The following is a 14204-nucleotide window of genomic DNA, read 5'->3' on the forward strand; positions in this document are numbered from 1 at the left end:
TCAAACTCACAGCGATCCACCTGCCTCTGCCTCCCAAGTGCTGGGATTAAAGGCATGTACCACCACACCTGGCCAGAAACTATAAAGTTAATGCTATACCACCAGGAGTCTGAAGCCATATGCAAAAGCAAGGGGTCTTTATTTAAACTCTAGCCTGAGGGCTCTCCAACCTCACCTAGGCAGCAGATCAGTATGAGAGCCCTGAACCACCAGTAGGCAGGGTTTTTTACCGTGGTTATGACAAAGAACAGGAGTTACCAGTTCGGCAGTTACAAGAATTGGTTGAGAGTTAGCAAGGTTGGGTGGGTACTAGGGGATTGGTCAAGCCTGACCTCGAAATGCTTAACATCTGGGGACGTTAGGTACTTTCCTGCTGTCCCCTGATTGGCTCAGGCCTAGGGTGGGTCTTTTCCTGGAACAGTTTGCGGTTTTTACAGTAACTGGGGTGACCTTGAGGACAGGCTTAAGATGAAGTCTAGCAGTAAGATGGGGTTGCAATGGTGGGATTCTACAACTAATATTTGTGGGGCTCTGCTGGATAAGGTTGAAATTAAAGCAAACTCCCTTCCTTAGTGGGGTTCTCACTCCACCTGATCTAGTAACCCCAGATTTTGCCCTCAGGGAAGATTACAAACCTGACCCTTTCCTGATGAGGAATTTATTCAGAAAGCACAGAGAATTCCTGAAAGTACCCCACCCTATGCTGAGCAAATGCTAGCCTCCAGCAAATGACTTTTAATTGTACCTAGAAGTCATCTCCTCACACATAGGATAATTAAAGTACTGTTTTCAACTTCTTGTGATACCCTCGCCCCCACCCATGTTACTGCATGTAAATTAGCTATTGTGCTACTGTATGTGGATTAAGTATCCTGGTACCCTTAGCCCTAGTGAATCAGACATATTCAGCCTCTCAACCCCTCCCCACTGCCCAAAGTTGATGAATAAATGCTGTCTGGCTTTTGGGGTATGCACATGCTCAGTCATACTCTCTTGCTTGCCATTCCTCAACCATGACCATCTGAGACTCCATTTATTGGGGGCGGGGGGCGGACTGCCATTGGATACCAAGTGGTCAGGCAGCAATGGTAGAACTGCCTTTGCAGCTGCTGGGGCCTGCTCCGCCACTGCTGATAGCTCAGTGCTGATCCCCCAGTGAAGAACTGCTGGGCCTGTGTCTTACCTGGTCAGTCTCTACCCCCAACGCCCTAACCCCCAACCCCCCACCCCAGACTGGGAACCTGCCCTAGTGCCCAGGCAACAGGCTTCACCCTAAAGTGCTCTAGCCACCCCTGAGTGAGAAATGTTCTCATCCAGAGGCAAGCAGTGCCTGGACCAGCCAGAAGGACATGGCTGCAGCAAGGAAAGGCATGCTGACACACACCTTCAATCACAGCACTCAGGAGGACGAGGCATCTCATCTCTGAGTTTGAGGCCAACCTCGTCTACACATCAGGGCTTGGGAGACCCTGTCCCAAAGGGGGCGTGTGGCAAGACCCCATCTAGTAATAATCAATAAGTGTAAATGGATTAAATTATTTAATTAAGAGTCAGAGTACTGATGACTAGGTGTATTTTTTTTAAAGTCTCCATTATATGTGGCTTAAAAGAAATTTGTTTTGGCCTCAGTCCTGTTAGGGAAGAATGTACAGTGGAATTATAAAGTGACAACATTTTAAATGTAATTTGAATCAATCTTTTAGAACATTTTACATTTTTGAAAGACTATGACAAACTATTTTGACATTAAAAATGTGGCCATTTCCCTCAGTGGTGGTGGTGCACGCCTTTAATCCCAGCACTCAGGAGGCAGAGACAGGTGGACTGCTGTGAGTTCGAGGCCAGCCTGGTCCACAAAGCGAGTCCAGGGCAGCCAAGCTACACAGAGAAACCCTGTCTCAAAAAACAACAAACAAAAAACAAAAGAAAAGAAAAACCCACAAACAAACAAAGTGGCCACTTCAATTTAATGCATCTATCATCTTACCTGGTTCTCTCTCAATTCCCTCTTCTTCTTCAGACAAAGCTACCCTAAAGTTAAAAACCAGAAAGTACAGAGATTTTGGTTAAAATACATTTGAGGGTCAAGCCAGGCACAGCAGCACATGCCTGGAATCCCAGCACCCAGGAAGGAAGAGGCAGGCAGATCTCTGTGAGTTCAAGTCCAGGACAGCCAAGACTATACAGGGAAATCCTGTCTTGAAAAACAAATCCCCTCCAAAAAATATTTGAGGTTGATAACTCCCAGTTTCATATAATTAAAATGTTAATTCAGGTGGTACATAAAATACTTGTCTGGTAGATCAAGTCTGTAACAGTATATTCCACTTCTATAGACCTGTATAGACTATAAAAACCCCTTATTCATATTTTCTTGTTGTTGTTGTTTCTGTTTTTGTTTTGGAGACAAGGTTTCTCTATGTAGCCTTGGCTGTCCTGGAATTGACTCTGTAGACTAGGCTGGCCTTGAACTCACAGCGATCCTTCTGCCTCTACCTCCCAAGTGCTGGAATTACAGGCGTACACCACCACCACTGAGGGAAATGGCCACATTTTTAATGTCAAAATAGTTTGTCATAGTCTTTCAAGAATGTAAAATGTTCTAAAAGATTGATTCAAATTACATTTAAAATGTTACAAACATTTAAACATGTAAACATTTAAACGCTAACTCAGGGTCTGTACCGGCCTTGCCTACAAAGTGAGTCTAGGACAACCAAGGCTACACACAGAAATCCTGTCTTGAAAAAAACAAAACAAAAAACCCTTAGAGTTTAAAAAAAAGAAAAAGAAAAGACTTAGGATTTGAAATGAAATTTCCAATGCATTTGGTCTCATTCATGGCTTTGAATGTCAACATAATACTTAGGTAAGTTTAACTTATGCATTTCATACACACAGATATTTAGATTGGATTTCCCATAGAGAAAGACTGCTTGGATCCCATCTACTACGTGGGACCGCGGGTTTGTTGCTATCGTCGTTGTGAGTTTGATGGAGGTAGGAGGAGCAAAGCAGCGAGAAGCATGAACAGCGAAAGCCCAGGGCAGCCCAGGAAAGCCTGTGAGGCCCTTAGGTCCCAGCCTCCTGACAGTGCTGTGCCTGCCACCATCCCCACAGCCATCCCCACAGCTGACTAGTCCTTCTGTCAGCTCCTTTGCCTACCATGTCGACGGGCTGGGTGGGCTTGGGGGTGGGTGGGTGTCTGTGCTGTGTTGTTTAGAAAAGCGACATAGAATAAGCACTTGGTGAGGCAGAGGAGAAAGCGATGAGCAGTCTCACGTGTGTCACAGGATGGCATGCGGGCTTCAGCTTGGTCTACTTACTTATTGAGGTTTGCAGTTAGACAGCTGCCGTCTGCTTGCTCTTCTTTGTGGTCTGCAGTGGGATTGCCTGGGGTGTCCTGTAGTCGCTAAGGATATGAAATTTAATGTTAAGGAGACTGAAAAAAATCTACTCTTTTTACAATTAAAAGGAAAATAAAAACTTTGCTGGGGATGGTGGCACATGCCTTTAATCCCAGCATTTGGGAGGCCGAGGCAGGCAGATCGCTGTGAGTCCCAGGCCAGCCTGGTCTACAAAGCGAGCCTAGGACAGTCAGGGCTACATAGAGAAACCCTGTATTGAAAACACAAAATTTCAGGTGATATAAAATCGAACTAGTTCTGGGTGGAGAATGAGGGCCATGGGAATGTGAGTCAACGTGACTTGCACTGAGCACCACTGCCTTCACCCTGGCTGCCTGTGGAACCACACACACTGTGATCTGCTTCAGAGAAAAGTTAGCAACTTGTGATAATAGGTCCAGAGAAAACCCATTGCATTGCTGGCCAGTTCTGCAATCTCATCATACAGCTAAAGATGATTCTGAGTAGAAATCAGGCACAGATTTGCCTAAATACATAACACACAATCCACTGGAACACCTTTAATTAAGGGCAGTTTTGGGGCTGAGAGATATTGTCTCATAAAATGACTTAAAAGATGTGCATGGTATGGTGACTTGTGTCTGAGCACTCTGTGAGTTCAAGGCCAGCCCCAGGCAGGTGTGACCCAGTCTCTAAAAGGAAAAGGCTTAAAGGAGACTGAAGTGATGACTCAGCAGTTAAGAATATGTACTGTTCTTCCAGGGAAACCTGAGTTCAATTCCTAGCATCCACATCAGGCAGCTCACAACCACCTAACCACCTATTATTCCAGTTCCAAAAGGATCAGACACCTTTGACTTTTGCCTCTGAAAGCACCTCCACACATGCACACACACACACACACATATACATGTACACATAGGCACACACAGACAGATATGCACTCTTCAATTTTTTGTTTTTTGTTTTTTGTTTTGTTTTTTTTTATTTATACATATTCTGCTTGCATGTGTGCCTGCCTGTCAGAAGAGGGCACCAGATCTCATTGTGGTTGCTGGGAATTGAACTCAGGACCTTTGGAAGAGCAGGCAGTGCTCTTAACCTCTGAGCCATCTCCCCAGCCCAATTTTTTGTTTGTTTATTCACTTTACATCCTGATCATAGTCCCCTCCCTCCTTCTTCCCCATTATTTATTATGTATACAGTGCGCTGCCTGCAGGTGAGCCATCAGGCCAGAAGAGGGCGCCAGATCTCATTATAGATGGTTGTGAGCCACCATGTGGTTGCTGGGAATTGAACTCAGGACCTTTGGAAGAGCAGCCAGTGCTCTTAATCTCTCAGCCATCTCTCCAGGCGCCCACCACCAATTTTTTAAAAGATGACCTAAATTCCACCAAAGAGACTTCATCCTGCTGGGATAAGAACTCTGTGAGTTTGAGGCCAACCTGTTCTACCGAGAAAGTCCAAGACAGGGACAGGGTTCTGTGTAACAGAGAAAAGGAGGAGGAGGAGGAGGAGGAGGAGGAGGAGGAGGAGGAGGAGGAGGAGGAGGAGGAGGAGGAGGAGGAGGAGAAAAGAATGCAAGGTTAAAAGGCACCTAAAGCTAGCCCATCATAACTGAAGCAATGACTATGTTGAGTAAGCCACATACAAAGGAAGACTAGATGCTGTGCAAACATGGAGGAACTGTAATCACACGCAAGCACACTTTTCACATGCATGTGCTGCACTAGCACCCGTGTCAGGGCCATGCAGTGTGATCCAGGCATCATGAGCACGACTGGGGAAGGCATAAGGGGAAGGGCGGGAAGGAAATTTATCTTAAACTTCTAAAATTGCCAGTATTGACCAGTATTGAGAACATGCAATTATTTTCTATCACTTATTGCTTTTTTTTTTTTTTTTTTTCCTTTCCAAAGATTTAGATATCCCCTGTGTACGTATTTAAAAAAAATTTTTTTTTTGGAGACAGAATTTCTCTGTGTAGCCCTGGCTGTCCTGGACTCACTTTGTAAACCTGGCTGGCCTTGAACTCACAGAGATCCCCCTGTCTCTGCCTTCCTGAGTGCTAGGAATACAGGTGTGCACCACCAAGACCAGCATATTTAACAATGTTTATTAGTAAATATCACAGTCTAGGATCTTTTTTTTAAGGCTTATTTTTAATTGTGTTCAGGTACCCACAGAGCCCAGAAGCTGGAGTTATAGGAAGTTGTGAGCCACCCAGCGTCGATGTTGGGGACCAACCTTGGCTCCTCTTCTTTACTCTTTCTTTCTTTGTTTTGTTTTTGAGCCAGGGTTTCTCTGTGTAGTCTTGGCTGTCCCTGCTTTGTAGACCAGGCTGGCCTGGAACTCAGAGCAACCCACCTGCCTCTGCCTCTTGAGTGCACCACCACACCTGGCTTAGGTCCTCTTTTTTTTTTTTTCAAGACAGGGTTTCTCTGTGTAGCCTTGGCTGTCTTTGTAGACCAGGCTGTTCTCGAACTCACAAAGATTGGCCTGCTTCTGCTTCCCCGAGTGCTGAGATTATAGGCGTGGTGGGTCCTCTGTAAGAGCTCAGCTCTTACATTTTGAGCCATGCCTCTGCCCCACACCTCTGCACCTACTTTCCTTTTTATTTTTATTTTTATTTTTCGAGACAGGTTTTCTCTGTGTAGCCTTGACTGTCCTAGACTCACCCTACTTTCCTTTTCACTTTCTTGCTCCCCACTTCCCTGTGGGGGGAGTGTGCTTCAGGGTTACTGACAGAGATTGGGACCTAGAAAGCACTGGTCCTTAAAAGTGGGGGAACATGCCCCCCAAGGGTTTCATGAGTTTGAACCTAAGCCCAGAAAAAGACAGTTTCAACATTATCACCTCTCTGAAGTGTGATCCGGTTAAACAAGAGGACCTGGGAGACATACCTTGAGAGCTATGAAGTCGTACGGATGCAAACCAGTACAGGCCTCCTGGATTTGGGACATCATTTGAGCTGTTTTCTCCCAAAACCCAAGCAATGTTCTCTGTGGAAAAATAAAAGGCAACGCTACAGTTCTGCCCATCCAAGATCTGATCCGTCTTCGTCCTCACTGCTGTGGTGCTCAGAAACTGAGCCAACTGCCCAGGTATGGGGAGCCAGAAAGAGCTATAGAGCACAATTCTTCATGGAAGTTAGAATGGAGTTTGCATGTACATCTGCGCCTATCTGTACACAGCACTGGAGACCTACAGAACTGGAGACTACAGCTCACAGGAGGAAAGAAAACCAATGCATCCGAGTACCTCGGAATCCAAAATCATAGGCATTAAAGGCATAAAAACAGCAGTCTCTATAGAAGAAGGGACACGTGTGTAATCTGTATGTTAGCATATATAAGCTCTGTGTGTGTGTGTGTACACACGCATGTTATGGAGTGCCTATAGAGGTCAGAGAACAACTTGTGGGAAACGGTTCTCTCGATCCACCATGTGGGTCCCGGGGGCCAAGTTCAAGTCACCAGGCTCGATGGCATCTCCATCTGTTTTGCCCTCACATTGGCCTGTAAGAATCTTTTTTTATGTTTTGTTTGGCTTTGTGAGACAGGGTCTTACCATGTAGCACTGGCTGGCCTGGAACTTGCTATGTAGACCAGGATGTCCACACCTCACAGGAATCCGCCTGCCTCTGCCTCCTGAGTGCTTCGATTAAAGACGCGTGCCGCTATGCTTGACCCCTAAGTGTCTTTTCATTAAGGAAAATACTTACGACTATATTTGCCTTTCATTAAGGGCTCAAGAAAGACTTGGACCTAAAGATGTGTTATTTCGCTCACTCGGGTAATTTGTGCCTTCCTTGTTGCTTCAGGACTCCTGTTCTCGGCCGCGGGGTGAGTGGAGGGATGGAGGAGCCCTGACCTGCAGGCTGCCATTCTCTTAATTTTCAAGGACATCTTTTCTTGAATCTTGGATTGTGTAATACCAAACTGCTTTAAGGCAGCAATGAGCAGCCACCTCCTTTCACTAATTATTCGTTCCCTGTTCAATATGGTTTTCTGCGTGCTGTTTACAGACACACACTAGACTCAGCTGTTGCTGCTTGTAAGTACCTAGTATTCACCGTAGAGTACTGACATGTGACTGGAGGGTGACATAAGTGAGGTTACAGTACAGGGTTTGCAACCTTGAAATCAAAGGAATACACGGTCTAGATTTGGAAAACTTGGGTTTTAAGCCCAAATTACCATTTGCACAATTATCATTGGCTTCATTTTTCTTTATTCATTGCTGGACACAAAAGTTTTCAAACTTTCTGGACCATGGTATTCTCTTTTAAAATTATTTATTTATTTATTTATTATATTTCATATACAGGACTCTGCCCGCGTGTACACCTGCAAGCCAGAAGAGGGCACCAGATGACATTATAGATGGTTATGAGCCACCATGTGGTTGCTGGGAATTGAACTCAGGACCTCTGAAATAGCAGTCAGTGCCCTTAACCTCTGAGCCATCTCTCTAACCCTGGACCATGGTATTCTTTTTGTTTAGTTTGGGAACAGAGTCTAGACTTGACCTCTCAGCCCTCTTTCCAACTGAGTGCTGAGATTAATGGCATGCGCTGACACACCTGGCTCCCGACTAGACAGCTTTCAAAAGGGAGTCTCACCGCTCATTTTTACCGCAAGGACATGCGGACCATGGGGTGGGTACCTGGTAGGTAGTGAGTGAGTGAGATAGCATATTGCAGCGACTAGCTCCAAGCAAGTCCCACTTTCTGACAGACGTCCATCTTTAACTTGTCGAAAGAACCTTTGCTATTTCTCACTTGGCTCTGCACCTGCAATCACAAAAAAATTATCAACACCAAAGATGAGAGTCTTACGGATTGAAATACATTTTTGTTTCTTTTTGTTTGTTTGTTTGTTTCGTTTTTTTTTTTTTTTTTTTTAGTTTTCCGAGACAGGGTCTCTCTGTGTAGCCTTAGCTGTCCGAGACTCGCTTTGTAGACCAGGCTGGCCTCGAACTCACAGCGATCCACCTGCCTCTGCCTCCTGAGTGCTGGGATAAAAGGCATGCAACACCATGCCCGGCTCTTTATCCCTTTAAAACATTTCTTATTTCTATAGCAAGGGGGTGCAGGGACAGGCTCACACGTGTGTGGAGGTCAGAGAATATGTGTGGGAGTCAGTTTCCCTTCTTTCCCCATATGCAGTCATCAGGCTTGATGGCAAGTGCCCTTGCCCTCTGCGCCATCTCACTGCCACTCCAACAGCTATACATTCAGGTGAGAAAATCTGGATGAAATATGAAATTGTAGGCCGGGCGTGGTGGCAACACGCCTTTTATCCCAGCACTTGGGAGCAGAGGCAGGCGGATCGCTGTGAGTTCAAGGCCAGCCTGGTCTACAGAGCGAGTCCAGGACAGCCAAGACTACACAGAGAAACCCTGTCTTGAAAAACCAAAATTAAATAAATAAATAATAAAAAAATAAAACAACCAAAAAAATAAAAATAAAAATAACTTTAAAAAAAAAAAAAAAGAAAATTTGTAGTTAAGAAGAAAAGTGTTCCAAAGTTGGGTGTGGTGGCGCATGCCTTTAATCCCAGCACCCAGGAGGCAGAGGTAGGCAGATCGATGTAGTTCTAAGCCAGCCTGGTCTACAAAGCAAGACCAGGACAGCCAAGGCTACACAGAGAGACTCTGTCTTGGAAAAAAGAAGAAGAAAAATGTTCCAGATAAAAACAAATATCTGCAGTGTTTAGTATTTGAAAAATGTCAGTATTTTTGGATAAAATTAGAAAAAAGCAAAAATGGAAGGGCTGATGAGATGGCTCAGTGGCAAAGGTACTTGCCACCAAGACTGGTGACCTGAGTTTGATCCTTGGGACTCACATGGTGAAAAGAGAGAACCACCGCCCAGAAGTTGTCCTCTGTCAATCACATGTATTCTGTGGCATGTGCTCACACACATAAAATAAATGAAAAAAAAAAAAAAAAAAAACTTAGCTGGAGCTGGATGCACAGCCAGGAAGCAATCTGTTTTTTGTTTTAATTGAAATGAAACTCATATGATGTACATTGAACCATTTGAAAACATTGAACCATAAAGAATTCAGTGGCACTTGTGCTCTCATGGCCTAAATGCTATCGCCAAGGATGATACTGGGGTAGGACAGGAGGCTGCTCTGACGGCAGGCAGCGTATTCACGTGATTTACAGGGCTGCTGAGAGGAACCAGTGAGCTGTACTTGTTAATGTTATGTCACCTGACACAACTAGAGCCATTTTGGAAGAAGGAAACTCAATTGAGAAAAGTCCCCCTTCCACACACACAGATAGCCTGGGGGTGAGTCTGGAGGGCATTTTCTCTCTCTCTCTCTTTTTGTTTTCTTTGGGGGGGGTTGTGTTGGTAGTGGTGGTGGGTTTTTTGTTTTTTTTATTTTGTTTTTTTGTTTTTGTTATTGTTTTTCGAGACAGGGTTTCTCTGTGTAGCCTTGGCTATCCTGGACTCGCTTTGTAGACCAGGCTGGCCTTGAACTCACAGTGATCCGCCTGCCTCTGCCTCCCAAGTGCTGGATTAAAGGTGTGTGCCACCACTCCCAGCTATCTTTTTTTTTTTAAAGGCTAATATTTTATTATCTGTGTTAAATTATTCCATATTAGTTCTCCATGCTACTGTCAAGCAAAGGAGGGGGCTGGCAAGATGGCTCAGTGATTAAGAGTCCTGGCCACTTGCTCTGCTCTTCCAGCGGTCCTGGGTTCAATTCCCAACAAGAACATGGTGGCTCGCAACCATTTATAATGGGATCCAATGTCCTCTTCTGGCATGCAGACATACACTCACCCATATACATAAGAGACATAAACCAACCTAAAGAAAAGGGAAGGACACACTTCTTACCTTTTTAAACTTCTCCATCTGTTTGAGGGTGTCTGGGTCAAGCTCCTGCGATGCATCCTTCATCCACAGCAGGGCTCCTCTGTACTCCGTGCGTGCCTGCTCCATACGGTTGATGGTCACCAAGGTGTCAGAAATCGCCCTCTGACTGAACGTGGCAACTTCTTGTTTAAGCCGAGATAGGGGAGTACACAAGGCCAACCTAACAGCAGAGAGGTAAAGGTCAGAGGGTTGGATACCCATAACCAAAATTCTAGGCACATTGGGACATGTATTTACCATGTAAAAAAATTCTTGACAAGCACTGAAGATTTAGAAAGCAGTTACTAGCAAAGATGTTTCTACAGATCATCTTTTTTCTTTCTTTTTTTGGCTTTTCAAGACAATGTTTCTCTGTGTAACAGCGCTGGCTACCCTGGACTCACTTCCTGGATCTGCCTGCCTCTGCCTCCCAGGTGCCTGGATTAAAGGTGTACGTCACCACACTCGGTTCAGGCTGTCCCTTTTTATCCTCAGGAAACATCCTTGGGTGTTCATCCAGATATAAATAACCCACCAGGCACATCTACCACCTAGAAAAGAGTTCTGGGGCAACAAAGAGCCTGTGTGCCCACGTCACAGGGTCATTTACAGGCAATGTTTCAGTTGGCAAGTGTAGGGAAAACTTGGGTTCAACAGATTAGATAAAAATGCTAGGAAAACGAATGAGGGTGCAGTTCTTAGCAGCAGGGGTGAGAACAGAGGTGAGAACAGAGGCGTTTAAGGGGCACAACTCAAACCTAGCCCCACACATGTGGCACCACACAACAAAGCCACCTGGGCCAGACGGCACAGTGTACACATTTTCCTGCCATGCAAGGATTTGAGCTATATTTACAGTACATACACACAGATACACACACACATTACATACATGATAGTCTTTATGACACATATCTTTATGCTAAACACTGTGAAATAATAAGAGGAAAATACGTAATTAAGAAAGAAAGCCGGGTGGTGGTGGCACACACCTTTAATCCCAGCAGTTGGGAGGCAGAAAGAGGCAGATTGCTGTGAGTTCGAGGCCAGCCTGGTCTACAAAGCAAATCCAGGACAGACAAGATAACATAGAGAAAACCTGTCTCGAAAAACCAAAAAAGAAAAGAAAAAGAAAAAATCAGGCTGGTTATGGTGGCATAAGCCTTTAATCCTAACACACTAACCTTTCTAAGAAAATAAAATTTCTATTTAAAAACAAAAATTTCAGTTTAATCATAGTACGGTGTCAAAAAAGTGAGTGACTGGAGGAAATGTAGCTCAAAGGCAGGGCACCCACTAAGACCCATGAGGCCCCAGGCTTGAGTGGTAGCATCACAAAAGAAAACAGGAGAACAGAAGAAGAAAAGAAGAAGAAGAAGAAGAAGAAGAAGAAGAAGAAGAAGAAGAAGAAGAAGAAGAAGAAGAAGAAGAAGAAGAAGAAGAAAGAAGAAGAAGAAAATAGAAACACATCTTACATATGAGTCATTCTGTGACTCTATTACAGTAAACCATTTGAGAAATAGAAATCTAGTCCCAAATGTATTTTTAGGAATTAGGCAATCAAGAATATCAACTTTTAAGTAATTCTTTTGAATGCAAATGAACAATTAAAAAATGAGCAATTAAATGAATAACTAAAATTAAAAAGAAACATAGCCCCAAACACACTTGCATGACAGACATTTCACTGCCTTATTAGAAGAGGCAGTGGCCTTCTTTGCTATACATGGGAACTGAGGCACACACGCAAAAGCATCACATGACGTCAGACCAACGGAGGATGAAAAGCTGCGGTGAACCTTTGCTTGGCTGAAGAACACAGTGCCTTGCCAGCGGCATCCATCACTTTGCCAGCTTGCGTTGCGTCCCGTTCTGCTTGACTCTTTAGAAAGAGCCCTAGTTCGTTTTCTTCCTCTGATATAACTAGGGGGGGAAATGACAGTTTAGTCAAATGTTTCATTTCATCATTTGTTTAAACATACAACAGGCAGGAGACGTGACCTCTACAAGGTAAAGGTACTTGCCTGCCACCAAGCCTGACAACCTGAGTTCAATGCTTGGGACCCACACATGGAACAAGAGAAATGACCTCCACACATGTCTATGGCACTTGGGTATACAGCCACACAAATGTAAGTTACAAATTTATGCTGGGTAGTGGTGGCGCCACGCCTTTAATCCCAGCACTCATGAGGCAGAGGCGGCAGATCTCTGTGAGTTCAAGGCCAGCCTGGTCTACAAAGAGAGTCCAGGAAAGGCAGGACTACACAGAGAAACCCTGTCTTTAAAAAAAAAAAAAAAAAAAAGAACTGCAAGGGAAGAAAACTTCTCCTGTGCCCACCATGAGAAGGCTGACTGACAGTCTGGAACACAGTGTTTTGCAAACACTGTGGGTAGTTTAGATCCTGACCCAGAAGAATGTTCTGGAAAACTGATTGTTAGTAACAATGGACAAACCCACAAAGGAGTCAAGCCATAAAAATGTCATCTGGTGCACCGAGAGCCAGTGTGGACCAGGAAGAGATGGTTCAGAGTGTGCTGCCAGCTGTGAGAAGAAATTAAGGAAAACAGAGACTTTGACTAATCCAACTCTTTCATATCTGTCATAGCTAATAAAAACGACAAGTAGGACTTGGCTGAGAGTGGGTGGAGCTTGGACGCCCTGCTCCACAATGTGAAGCCCCGTGCACATGCAGAAGTAAGATTGGGTTCTGTTTGTTTGCTTTGCTTCTTGCTAAGACAGTATCTTAGCATGCATAGGATAGCCTTGACTCCCGTGTAGCCCAGGTTGGCCTCTATGTCTTGAGCCTCCTGCCTCAGCCCCTCAGTGCTAGGATGCACACTGCTAGGATGCACACAAGTACCATCACTCCTGGCTGGCATGCCATTTCTATTTAGTTACTCCTCCTCCTCCTCTTCTTTTATTTTTAAGATTTATTTACTTATTAATACGTGCATGGGCAGGAGAGGGCACCAGATCTCACTATAGATGGTTGTGAGCCACCATGTGGTTGCTGGGAATTGAACTCAGGACCTTTGGAAGAGCAGCCAGTGCTCTTAACCTCTGAGCCATCTCTCCAGCCTTCCTCTCTTTCATTTTAAAAAAGTATTTGTTATTGTTTGTGAGACAGGGTCTCTGGCTGTCCTGGAACTAACTCTGTAGACCAGGCTAGCCTGAATTCACAGAGCTCCGCCTGCCTCTGCCTTTTGAGTGCTGGATTAACGGCACACCACGCCTAGCCTAAAATTTATTCATTACCAAAGTGTCAGATCATAAAGCAAAACACTGCTCCTTTACCACAGACTCCTTCAGGAACCCCAGTCTAGTCCCTGCCTGAGCTTCTAACGCACTCTCAAGTGGACACAGAGAGAAAGGCCACAGGCGCCCGCGTCAAAGTGAACAGGAAATGACAACGGTCAGGCTTCATCTCACCCTAGCCACAGAGTAAACACTGTGTTCAGGACGTGGAGGTGGGAACATGGTACAACCTCTGAAGTCAGGTTCTGGATTTCCCTGGGTAGAGTAGTCCCAGCAGGAGTTGTGACTAACTGCTGATCTCACAGCAACCAACAACGTACACTTCATCTCTGTGAGGGGAATCGAGGAACAGCTGGACACATGCTCCCCTGCTGCTGTGGCCAACATAGTAATAACCACAGTTAAGAAAAGCAAAGCAAGCCGGGCGTCGTGGCGCACGCCTTTAAATCCCAGTACTCGGGAGGCAGAGCAGGAGGATCGCTGTAAATTCGAGACCAGCCTGGTCTACAAAGTGAGTCAAGACAGCCAAGATAACAGAGAAACCTTGTCTCCAAAACAACAAACAAAAACAAAAGTGCTTCTTGCTGTGCTGAAAGCATCTCCATCCAGTCTATAAACCTAGCCCTAGACAGAGGAAAGAGTGTTAACACTTTTAACCCAGAACCATTCGTTTGGGTCCCCAAACTTTACGATGACTCAA

The 14204-nt window shown here is 44.9% G+C and overlaps 1 protein-coding gene across 1 annotated transcript in view; it reads right to left on the minus strand.

Annotated features, from left to right (window-relative positions):
- Positions 1 to 14204, minus strand: part of Ica1l (islet cell autoantigen 1 like) — a 78941-nt gene that overhangs the window by 27179 nt on the left and 37558 nt on the right. The window contains 7 exon segments of the mRNA XM_051153876.1: positions 1988 to 2031; positions 3327 to 3412; positions 6272 to 6370; positions 8037 to 8093; positions 8095 to 8163; positions 10228 to 10426; positions 12045 to 12168. Of these exon segments, the coding sequence (XP_051009833.1) occupies positions 1988 to 2031; positions 3327 to 3412; positions 6272 to 6370; positions 8037 to 8093; positions 8095 to 8163; positions 10228 to 10426; positions 12045 to 12168 (678 nt within the window).

This window comes from Acomys russatus, chromosome 12 (assembly GCF_903995435.1).
Source record: "Acomys russatus chromosome 12, mAcoRus1.1, whole genome shotgun sequence".
In the NCBI taxonomy this organism is placed as follows: Eukaryota; Metazoa; Chordata; class Mammalia; order Rodentia; family Muridae; genus Acomys; species Acomys russatus.